Below are 12544 nucleotides of genomic sequence, written 5' to 3'. Positions count from 1 at the left end.
CGCAGAGCCGCTTTGCCAACGGCGTCTCACACAAACACGCACATCACTCTCCGATCGACCCATCCACCGGTCGTCCGGATGCGATCGGGGCGGATTTCTCCGGAGAGTGGAACAGCGTACGCGCGGCCTTTTCAGCGACAGCGACGCGGGCGCGTTAGCGTGGGGCTCTACTCCATGCTCGTCACTTTCTAGAAAATCGTACGGTTGCCCCGGCGATCGCTCCGCGATCCGCTCCGGCCGGTCGACGGTTCAACCGGTCGCAGCACGCGGGCGAGAAGGGACCGGAGAGCCGGTCGGGTCAGCCGAGCCGCTCCATCTTATCCGAAAACCTTCGATGGGGGTCCCGGTCCGGCGCTGGTGGCCCGCCCGCCCGCCCGGCCGAGACGTCACGCACCGGTCGATCCCCCGATCGGCGCCAACCAACGATCCACGAATCATGGGCCGCACCTAATAAACGACCGTGGCGAGCAATCAACGTGATTGATGGATGCATGCACCGAGCGTGGTCTTGCCGGGTTTACGACGGGTTTTAATGAGCATACCATACGCGTCGTCGTCGGCGTCGATGTATGCGGTCATGAACCGGCGAACATGCTCGTGCTAACTTTATGGGAGCTGTGTATGTGGATCCAATGAGCTGGCAGAAGGTTTGGTTTTGAAGCGAGAACATTTTTTCTAATTTTTGTTGGCAGGGGGGCGCGACTCGGTTGATTCTCCAATAGTCCGACGTGCTCCATACGCCTGTATCATTAGCTGTTTGGAGTTAACCACAAGACGTCTTCGCCTCGTGTGCTCAGATATGCGGATTAGCTGGTCGAAAGAAACCAATGTTCCGTTTTGTGTTGTCTATGTTCCATTCTTATCTCAACTAGCAAGACACCTAATATGATCTTTTGTTGCGGGGCGACCAATAATATGATTTATGTACCAGCGAGACCAATAATATGGTTTATACTCACGTTTTGGATAACTCTTTTCAATTCGCAGAGTTGCGCTCACATGTCGTGTAGTCGGTGCGCGTATGCGATGGCGCCCGGGTAATAAACTTAATTAGGCAGGCAGGTAATCCGTATGCGGTTGCTTACCGACATGCCCTCTTCAGTTATTCCCCCCTGTATTGTGCATCTTGTTTATGCACTGCACGTCTTTCTCCTACATGGTATGAAGTGCGAACCAATTGTTAACGTTCCTTCTGTAGCGAAAGAATGCGCTACATCTGCCTCGACTAAAGAAAGTAACAGCTACCTTACAAAGTTCGTAGCTATCGCGACTAATAGTAGCTAGCTGAAGCTGAATTCTGAACCGATTTCCGTAGCAGCACAGGTCACATACACGCACGGAATATACTTGGTCAAACCACATGAACATTTATAGGCTACTAAACCATGGATAAGCACCACCGAGCGCAGCAATGTGACCACGGCGTTCCCCAAAACCAAGACAAACTTCTCGGCTGCTTCCGCTCCCGCTGGTCAGGACGAGGTGGCTGGTTTCAGATTTACCGTAGACTTTGCTCTCGTCGGGTCCGCCGAACGTCAAAGTTTGGCCGCGGCGGTCGGTCCTGCAGAGCGCTAGACAAAGGCGGCAGGTGCCAATGCCATGGACGTACGTGCTGCGCTTCAGGTTCGGTCAACTGTGTCGATACTTCGAGCAAACCCCCGTATGGGGTAAGAAAAGTAGCGTTGCCGAACGTGAGGTGGGTCGGGTGCATGCCGTGTCAGCATTTCATTGCACGTCCGGCTGGAATTCGGTGGTTTTGTGCCGGCCAGTAAAGTTGGCTACCGAAGTTAATGTAAGGGAAGGAATTCTGATTTCTTTTTTCCGCAAATCGTGATAGTCTGGAGATTTCTACATGTAATCCGCCAAATAGCATATGCTGCTCCATCTGTTTGATTGATTTTTTTTCTTGAAAGCAATCTGTTTGATTGATAATGGTTGACTTGATATGCACGATTAAACATTTGAAACCTTAACTAATTGTCATATGCTTAAATGGAATCGGTTGACCTGTCATTTTAATAACGTGTAACTGGAGAATATTGTGGTCTCCCTGCAAAAAAAAAAGAGAGGTGAATGTTGTGGTCTTCTGACAAATAATGAAAGAAAATTTGCCTTCAATTTTTTTTATGGAACAAACAATGGTCAAATAATGTCTCATTAGCAGGCTATATATATCGAGAAATTAAGCTACATGATCAGGGCGAGATCTTTTTTTTTCTGAAAGATCCAGCAATTGCTGGCTTTTCATTGCATTAGCAGGAAGCAGTGGGAGAAATGACATGAGGGGGTTCAGGTCCTAGGACCAAGTACAGGAAAGGAGTACATCATACAACAACGGACCGGATTTTCCGGCCGTGAAAAGAAAAGCAAAGCTATTTCCTCACGGCGGATCTCAGAAGGGTCTCTGCAGGCCAGTGGCTCCGGCCTGGCGCCATAGTTGAACGGAGTTGTCGATGGCCCTGAAGATGTCGCCCGGCTCTGGTTGCTTGCCTTTGAAAGTGCAGTCATTTCGCTCTTTCCAGATTTCCCAGCAAGTTAGGAGGATGGTGGTTTTTGCCCCTTTCCTGGAATCCATCGGCGTTGCCTGGACCATCTTGTGCACGATCTCAATCGGACTGGAGGTCGTCCAGGAGTCGCTCGGGAGGAAGTTTGAGCATCCTCCCCTGCACCCCACCGATCGCCAAACAGCCAGGGCAGCTGGGCAGCCCCATATGAGGTGGTGTGCCGACTCAAGGCTGCGAACACACAGTTGACAGAAATAGTTGTTTGGTCAACCCCGTCGCTAGAGGCGGTCGTTTGTCCACAAGCGATCCATCAGCAGCAGCCAGGCGAAGAATTTGATGTTTCCCGGTGCCCATGTCTTCCAGACTAGATCATCCATGTTTGATCGTAGCCTGCCCTGAAATTGCATCGCATAGGCCGATCTTGCTGTGTATTGTCCCTTTGCATCCTGGTTCCATCGGATGGTATCCTGGGTGCCATCCCTGAACACCATTGCAGCTGTGGTGATCTGGCGATTTAGTCGAATGAACTCCGGCCGCAGAGGCAGTGTGTCCCCGTGCCTAAGGTCCTTTATCCAGTTATCATCCCTGATAGTATCGCGCATGGCCCGCTTCTTCCTCTTGGAGTGGTTGTAAAGGCCCGGCTATGCCGCAGCAAGGGTGCAGGCTCCAAGCCACCGGGAGTGCCAGAACAGAGCCGTCGAACCATCGCCAATTGTCATTGTTGTTGCAGCCGCAAACAGGGCCATGTCCTCACTGTTGCATGGCGGCATGGTGCCACGCCAAGGGCGGCTAGGGTCTGTCCAGGCAATCCAGAGCCATCTCAATCTCAAGGCGTGACTGAAATGCTCAAGATCAGGGATTCCCAAGCCTACATGCATGGTCGGTGTGCACACAGTCGGCTAGTTCACCTTGCAACTAGCTCCAGTGATCTCCTCCTCCTGCTTCCACAAGAATTTCCTCCTACACTTATCAATATCTCTCAGTAGCTTCTTGGGGATCTGCAAAACTGTGAGTGCAAAAGTTGGCATGGCACTGAGCACACATCTAACAAGAATCCTCCGGCTAGCTATAGGTAGCAGTCTGCCTTTCCATCCCGCTAGTCTAGCCTTAAGCCTATCTATGATGAATTGTAGGTGCACTGGCTTTAATCTAGAAGTGGTGATAGGGAGGCCTAAGTAGGTGGCTGGGAAGGTGCCTATTGCACCTCCAAAATTTTGAAGCACTTCCTCGAGGTCGACGTTGTCGCATCTAATTGGCAGGGCTGATGACTTTGCGGGGTTTATATGAAGGCTCATGGATTCGCCGAAGCTTCGTAGAATATCTAGTAGCGCATCAATCTCCTGTTGTATTGGGTTTGCGAAAATGACAGCTCGTCCGCGTATAAACTGACTCTAAGCTTGAGCTCTCTGCCGGGCAGGGGGGCAAGGAGCTGTCGATGCATGGCCTCTTCTAAGAGATGATGAAGCGGGTCAATCGCCAAGATGAACAGGAAGGGTGATAGGGGGTCTCCTTGCCGGAGTCCTCGACGGTGGATGATCTTGCGGCCCGGCGAGTCGTTGAGGAGGAAGGATGAGGATGAGGTGGCGAGAAGTAGAGCGATCCAGTCTCTCCAGCGGGCACTAAACCCCAACTTTTGCATCATCTCAAGGATATACTCCCAGGACACATTATCGAAAGCTTTGGCAATGTCTAGCTTAGGGTCTTTTTTCGGTGGAGAGCTTTGACGCAATTCTGGACGTACAGGAAGCTATCGTGGATGCATTTGGTGCGAAGGAAGGCCGACTGAGCTGGGGAGACGAGGGTGTGTATGACCGTGGCCACCCTCATCGACAGCACTTTGGAGATAAGCTTGGCGATGGAGTGGATCAGACTAATAGGCCTATAATCACTAATGGTGGATGCCCCATCTTTTTTTGGTAGGAGAGCTACTAGGGCTGTGTTGAGCATGGCGAAGTTTCTGCCAGCAAGATTGTAGAATTGAGAGAAGGCCGCCATGATGTCGCTTTTGATCAGCGCCCAACAGGATCTGAAGAAGCTGCCGGAGAAGCCGTCCAGCCCCGGCGATCGCTCAGCCGGGGAGGACTTGATCACAAGCCACACTTCTTCTGTGAAAGGATTGTCGAGGCCACCACCGTGGATTTGTGGTAGTTGTAGTGCGGTCCAGTTGATGGTGGCACTCCGCGGCGCCGTCGAGCCCAACAAGGAGTGGAAATGATCATGGATCAGTTTCTCCTTGTCCTCCTGTGCAGTGACTGCCCCAGCTGGTCCGTGCAGCGCATGGATGAAGTTTTTCCGGGCTCTGGAGCTAATCTTCGCCTGAAAGAAGGCAGTCGGCGCATCGCCAGCCCGGAGCCAAGTTATTCGAGACGCCTGCCTTTTTCGGGCCCTCTCTACTGCAGCCAGGCCTAAAATTCGCAGCTTGAGGGCTTTTCGCGTATGGAATTCATCATCAGAGAGGGGCCTAGTTTCCTATGCTATGTCTAATCTCAGGACAATTTCTGAAGCAAGGTGTAGCTGGAGGCGCGCATCGCTGAACATCGACTTGCTCCAAATCTTCAAATCCTTAGCCACTCGAGTCATCTTAGTGTGAGATCATTTGCATGCTCCCCACTCCGAGGAGATAAGAAGAATGCGACTATAAACCAAAGAAAGAAAGCCACTAAAGTCAACTGCCAAAAGCCGTCCTAGCTGAATCCAGGAAGCATTTCAATGCAAGGAAGTACTACATACAATGTAACTCCCCAAATGAAAAACAATGGCTGCCGTAGCTTACGACATTGCACCAATATCACAAACTATGTTAACCTCGCTTGCTAGGGAAAACTTACTCTCCTCCTACATAATTTACCTACGCAAGCAAAGGAGGAAATGGTTGAAATTTTCCTTGTAAATTAATTGATAATAAAAAATGATAATAGCAACATCTTTTAAGGCAAAATTTTGGGAGTCATCTTGGCTGCAGGGTCTCAGACCCAAAGACATTGCTCCAAAGATTTTTGAGATATCCCGCAAGAAAGGTGGATCTGTAGCAACGGCCTTAAGGAAAGGGCACTGGATAACTCAAATCGATACCCAAAGTGTCCTGACGCTTGAGAACCTTCAACAATTCGCGGCCCTCTGTGAGAAGCTTGCGAGCGTCCTCATCCAGTCGAGCGTCAAGGATATCATTATGTGGAAGCTCGCAACGATGAAAACCACTCCACTAAGCTTACATGTTACAGTCTGGAAGGCTTAATTCTTTGCATGGCTAGTCACTCAAAATAGAATTTGGGCTATGGATAAGCTCCAACATCGAGGATGGCCAAACTACGACCGATGCCCGTTATGCAATCAAGTGCAAGAATCTGCGGCTCACCTCGTTTCCAAGTGCAGGTTCTCTATCCATGTTTGGAACGAGATGTTCTCCTTGCTCAGTCTTATATCTCCACGACTCTTTGGCATCGGTTTCACATGGTTAAATCTTGGTGGGATGAGCTCCTCACTAGCAATGCTCAACCAGTGAAAACATTGTCTTCTCTACTGCTACTTGTGGGATGGGAAATCTGGACGGAAATGAATGCACACGTTTTCAAGAGCAAGGTGGCGCCGGTGGCTATCATCACGCGGAACGTCAAAGATGAAGTGTCTCTTTGGGCCATTGCGGGTGACAAGTATTCAAGTAATGTAATGCCACGAGAGTAATTTGTTTAGACTTTTATCGTTTGGCGGCGTGTGTAGCAAAACTCCATTCTTAAGTAATAAAAATGACAAGTCTTTTGCCTTGTTTCATAATTTTTTTAGCATTGGTTGATGCGACTTATCCTTATTTCAAGTAGTTAGTCAGGCTTCTTGAAGTGAAACCTGCCCAGGCAGTTCGAGAAGTCTCCTAATTAATGAAGGAAGACAATAGTTGTGTCCAAATGTATGTAGTTGCTTAAAAGAATGAAACAAAGAATTGTCAAATATTACTCTAGTGATTTAAATGGTTTTAAATTTTTTTAGAGTTATATTTCTTTATGAAGGGAGTACTATCCAATTCATGAGAGCAGTTTAGAGTTCGGCGGGCGAGATCATCTGCATGCTCACCACTCCCAGAGGATAAAAAGAATGCAACTAAAACCATTAGGAAACCAGTTTTTTTTGCGGGGAATTAGGAAACCAGTTTTTTTTTTGCGGGTGAGGAAACCAGTTGACCTTGGATATAATAGTGCTCAATAACCAAAGAAAGAAAGCCACAAAAGTCAGCCACCGAAAGCCGTCCTAGCCGAATACAGGAAGCATTTCAATGGAAGCAAGTACATGGTAAATCCCCAAACGAAAAACAATGGCGGCCGTAGCTTACGACATTGCCGACCAATATCACAAACTATTTTAACGTCGCTTGCTAGGGCAAAATTAGTCTTCACCTACAGAATTACCTACGCAAGCAAAGGAGAAATCGATGAAGTTTTCCCACTAAACTAAGCGATATATAATAAAAAAAGGTGATAATCCCGACGTCTTTTACGGCGAACCTCGTGCCGGCCCAGGATGGATGGATGGATGGGCAGCTGCGGATAGATAGAGACGGCCGCGTTCCACGAGGTACAGCGACGTGCGCTGCCGGAACGCAAGAAAACACCACGATTCACGACGACTCGGACGGCACAAAACCGCATCGCATCGCGCATCACAGCTGATGACAGCCAGCCCGCCCACGCCTCCCTCCCTCCCTCCGGATAAGCTCGGAGCGCCTTTTCTTCCTCCGCGCTTCCCTAATTTCAATGGCTTTCTGCGTGCGCCCACCCCCGCGGTTTGAGAGACTTCGTTTTCAAACCACCCCGCGCCGCGGTCCACACGCCACGCGCTACCTCAGCTCAGCTCAGCTCCTCCCTATCTATACGCCCACGAGCAGTATATAAGCAGCCTCGCCTTCTAATCCTCGAGGCCACACCCGACCCGAGAGCAAGAAACAAGCAACGAAGTCTCTGTTTCGAGCAAGGAGTGGTAGAGATTTCAAACGAGAGGTTGTCAGTTAACCCGAGGGTTGAGGAGCTGAAAGAAATGGCGACGACCAAGCTGTCCCCGCTCTCGCCTGTGCGGCCGGACGACAAGCGGCGCGCGCCGGCGGCGTCGGTGGTGCTCAAGGTGCAGGACAGCTCCGCGGCCGAGGCGTACGAGCAGTACCTGCGGCTGCCGGAGCTGTCCAGGCTGTGGAAGGCCGCGTGCTGCCCGGGCTGGCCCGACGAGGGCCTGGTCAAGCCCGCGCTGCAGGCGCTGGAGATCACCTTCCGCTTCGTCTCCGTCGCGCTCTCCGACCCGCGGGGCTACGCCAGCCGCCGCGAGCTCGCGCGGCGGCTCGAGTCGCTCGCCGCGCGGGAGGTGGAGGTGGTGGCCGCGCTCTGCGAGGGGGACCGCGGCGCGCCGCTGGCCGAGCTGAGCTCGTCCGAGGGCGTGCTCCCGCGGGAGCGGAGCGCCTCGGAGGTGTGGCAGCTGCCGGGGAGCGCTGCCGCAGTGGTGTGTCATGCCAGTGAGGCCAGCTTGCTCCCGCGCCTCGCCGCGTGGGACAAGTCCGAGACCCTGGCGGCCAAGATCAAGTACGCCATCGAGAGCCAGATGCAGAGCTGCGCCTTCTCCCTCGGCCTCGGCGAGCCCAACCTCGCCGGCAAGCCGGTGCTGGAGTACGACCGCGTCGTGCAGCCGCACGAGCTGCACGCCCTCAAGCCCAGGGTCGCGCCGGAGGCCAAGACCGGCTACCGCAACCGGGAGAACGAGGCGCTCTTCACCATCCACCAGATTCTTGAATCCTGGCTGTGCGCTGCGTCTCAGCTTCTTACCCGCCTGAACAGCCGGATCGAGGCGAAGGCCTGGGAGGCGGCGGCGAGCGACTGCTGGATCCTGGAGCGGATCTGGAAGCTGCTCGCCGACATCGAGGACCTGCACCTGCTCATGGACCCGGACGACTTCCTGCGGCTCAAGAGCCAGCTCGCGATACGGCCGGCGCCGGACGGCACCGACGCGTCCTTCTGCTTCCGGTCCAGAGCGCTGCTGCACGCCGCGAACGCCACGAGGGACATCAAGAAGCTGGTGCCGTGGGTGATCGGCGTGGAGGCGGACCCCAATGGCGGGCCGAGGGTGCAGGAGGCGGCCATGAGGCTGTACCACGGCCGGAGGCGCGGCGAGGGCGAGGAAGCCGGCAAGATCGAGCTGCTGCAGGCTTTCCAGGCCGTGGAGGCGGCCGTGCGGAGGTTCTTCTTCGCGTACCGGCAGGTCGTGGCGGCGGTGTGTGGCACGGCGGAGGCGTCGGGCAACCGGGCGCTGTTCGTGCCGGCGGAGGGGACGGACCCGCTGTCGCAGATGTTCCTGGAGCCGCCCTACTTCCCCAGCCTCGACGCCGCCAAGACGTTCTTGGCCGACTACTGGGTTCAGCACATGGCCGCCGCCTCTGTTCCGTCAGGGCGCAGCTGAAAGTTTGGAGCGGCCAAATACCGCGGCTAGATGGGTTGCCACTTGCCACGCCGACGACCCATGATTTTGCAGGCTTAGAAGTTACCTACGATCCCCAGCCTGCAATCCTACAGTGATTCATTTCAGTGGTGATAGATGAGTACATATACTCATACATGTGTGTGTTGTGACTTGTGATGCCATCTGTTCTAGTGTCCTATTACAGAGTATTTAACGGAGAGACATTCAATTAGATCAAGTAGCCTGATGTAATTTCATTTGCGGTTCGTTTAATGTAAATACATTTTTGTCAGATATGGTTGGTCGATGAAGAGAACAGTTCCGTAAGTGAACATTATCTCTGAATGGTTTTGAGGGAACACTCTTTGGTGCGTACAATCCCGCCTGCGAATCCCCCTTCGCTCTTATGCACCCTCCCAAGCGAATGACGCAAACGTCCACTTTCATGCATCATCACAAGCAAAAACCCCACTCTATGGTGGAGCATGTCAATTACAAATCATGTATGGCGACAACTTCCAGTTTTCTTAGCCCCTAGAGGAATCTGGTTTTAGAACCTTCTACAAGGTCTTAATCAAGTTTTTTTTCATTTTTTTTCCTATTTTGTCATTTACTGTGTTTCTTTCAGTTTTTATTTGTAGTTCCTATTTTGTTCAAGTATTCTTAAAAAATGTTTGTAAAATTTTAGAAAGTTCTAGTATTTCAGAAAATTCTCATACATTTTAAAAAATGCTCACAATTTCGAAAAAACATATATGTTCTTAAACAAGTCCCCAATTTCAGGAAAAGGTTGCGTCTAAAAAATGTATTTAAGACATTTGTCATCCTCGCGACAACTATAAATGACATGAGAAACGTTCGATTTGCCAGGGCAGAAATCTGATGTAGCAAAGTCCAAGAAATATCATCTGCTAAGATCGTTCAAGTTGATGCAACCCCAGCATCAATGTGCCGGACCAGTCGCGTCGTCCTTGTGCGTTTGCTGGGCATTTAGACGCACTTAGCGTCATATAGGAGGTCCCTTGTTTTGGCACGTCCAGGCAAATTTGTAGGCCAACCAAATAGGCCCACTATATCTTTGTTTTCTACCATGCGCATTTTGTATGGGCCGAACTGCAGACTCCTCTACTTTATGTTATTCTCTTGAACGCAAGGCAGAAACACCTGCAGAAAGCTCAGGAGGAATACATCAACCCACACAAACTGGTGGCCCGCTCATGTTCGAGGCACATCGTGTGTGGCAGTTGTATGCAGTTCGGAGAGCACCAAAGTAAATTGTTAGGATCTCTCTACTAGTTCCACTCAATCAACAAGGATTCAGTTACAGATGTGGAAATTACATGAGAATTTTAGGATCTAGAGAAGGAACAGAGGGAGGAGGAAGGTCACGGGCGAGAGAGAGAGAGAGAGAGATCGCCAGCCAAGCCAGGCCAGGCCGAAGCCTTCTGTTCCAAGCCCCTCTTCCGTGGGCACCCGTGTGCCTTTTGTAGTTGGAGGCCATCCATCTTCTGGGCCAGATCGATGTGAATAGGGCCGGCCCATAGCAAGGTCGCTGACAAATCCCCCCTCCATAAGTTTCGGCTTGCCCTCAAGCCGACTCCATGTCGAACCACCGGGATCCCAAGGAACTTGCATTGCAATCTGAACCCAATCAAGGACCTTCTCATCTAGATCCCAAGCCAGTTGTAGGTCTTGTAACATGAGCACATCAGGAACCAGAATTAGACACAAATCACCTTGTCGACCAATTGTAGGCCACTGACTCAATCTTGTGACAATGTAGTCATCGTCATGACCAATAGGAACTTGGTCGACCAAGACATGTAGGTGGTAGTCTTGGTCGGCACAGACTTGGTCAAGGTATAATGCACCGTCAAAGTAGTGGCTACAACAACATATCAGCACAACAAAAATCCACCATCCTCGCACCCACTGAACGATCCCCATGAAGTTTGGCTTGATCCCAGGCCGACGACGAGTAAGACCACCAGGGTCCCAAGGCAAGTGCAACAGAGAAATGGTACGGACAACTGAGCTTCTGACCTCAATCTTCAAGCAATAGATCACATGAGAGCACTCTTCAAGCAGTGCTTGGAACCATGGGATCTTCCATTGCATCAGTGCATGACCTCGTTGGTTCAGTTCCGGAGCAGAGAGGTCGACCATTATTTTCATTGAAAGTTGTCAGGATCACATGCCAGAATCAGAACAGTGCCACCCCTTGCAGCAAACATGAACATTAGTAGTTGATTCCACTTGCACAGATCACCTCCAGTCCTTAAATTTGTACAGGTAAGAATCACCCACTGCACCTTACACATGGAGCTAGTAGTGCAGCAACTCCACCAAGCAATGACGCAAGGAAATTGTTCACTTCCGCGAAGTTCAATAGTTGCATATAATGAAGTAGTCAGCTGATCTTTTCTTCCCAGGAGAAGCATTTTCAAGAAGGCCATGGCTTCAGCCTCGCTAGTGCCACCTTCCTGTAGGTTAGCCCAAGGAAACAAATGTTGGGCTAAACCTGTAGCATTCACTTGCAAGAAACTTCCAGAAACATAAAACACATGCCAAGGAGAAGCCTCAAAAATTTCAGCAGTTGGCTGCACATATTGATTATATGATAGCCATTTCTCAATTCCTCCGAGAATTTGCATCTTATGCTCAACAAAATATGCATTAGTGGGTCTGAATCATGTAAAGGACAAGTACCAAGCAGTAACATCGCCAATACAATAGCAGATCTCCTGGTCCATTTTCGTGAGCCATAATTCCCTCAATTTCATATCAGCATGTTCATATACATCCCAGTCTAGTATCCAAGCAATTCTCCAATGATTCATCTTAAAGGCACACTGAATAAGTTGTCCAACAAAAAGGAATTTAACCCAAACTTGAATATAACGACCATGCAGTAGCTCTGCTCCAGAACAGTTCAAAACACATGCGAATTTATACCTCGTCAACATTCCAGGTTTTGCACCTAATATAGAATAACTCCAAGAGCTCATGACCTCTGAGAATATGTCCAGAAGAATTTTGGTCGCAGAACCACTTGGAAGCCCTTCAACTCGTTCGACTTGTGAAGAATCTGTAGTTGATTGTAATCTTATGCAACAGAATGGTCCTGGTAAGAATAGCATGAAGAACAATATTTTTGATTGACCCAGCAACTTACACCAGTGAATGACATGTCCACTCCCTCCAATATCTGAATAGGCACAAATAGTGTCCATTAGAATCCATGCAAAAACATTCAGAATCATAGAATGTAGCTTGCTCAAACAGGGCCTCTTTGCAACTGGGGTACTCCTTATTTAATTTTCCAAGGTATTGCAAACTGGTAATTCCTTCTCCTATTATCGACATGAGCACCACTATACTGTGATAATTGTCAAATGTAACTCGCATCATTGCGGGAACCAACACAAATTTATCCCAGCAAGGCCAAGATCTCACTCCCTCTGATACTACTAAATAGATCTGTTTCCATTTCAATGACCAGGATATCAATTCAACTGAGCACCATCTCATAGCATGATCAACTTCTACTGTAGTACAAGAAAACTTGTCCTGCTCAGATCGCGGACGGCAATAAGAACCTTGTCCCCCATGGT

General features: G+C 50.2%; 1 protein-coding gene across 1 annotated transcript; it reads left to right on the top strand.

Moving 5' to 3' along the window:
• Window positions 1–7389: 7389 nt before the first annotated feature.
• On the top strand, window positions 7390–9262 carry LOC119269628 (nematode resistance protein-like HSPRO1). Its single transcript, XM_037551499.1, has one exon. It carries the CDS (start codon window positions 7527–7529, stop codon window positions 8928–8930), a length of 1404 nt encoding a protein of 467 aa, XP_037407396.1. The 5' UTR covers window positions 7390–7526; the 3' UTR covers window positions 8931–9262.
• The last annotated feature ends 3282 nt before the right edge of the window (window positions 9263–12544 follow it).

The sequence above is a fragment of the Triticum dicoccoides genome, chromosome 3A (assembly GCF_002162155.2).
Source record: "Triticum dicoccoides isolate Atlit2015 ecotype Zavitan chromosome 3A, WEW_v2.0, whole genome shotgun sequence".
In the NCBI taxonomy this organism is placed as follows: domain Eukaryota; kingdom Viridiplantae; phylum Streptophyta; class Magnoliopsida; order Poales; family Poaceae; genus Triticum; species Triticum dicoccoides.
Note: the sequence above shows the minus strand (reverse complement) of the source record. Positions and strands in the feature narration are given on the sequence as shown.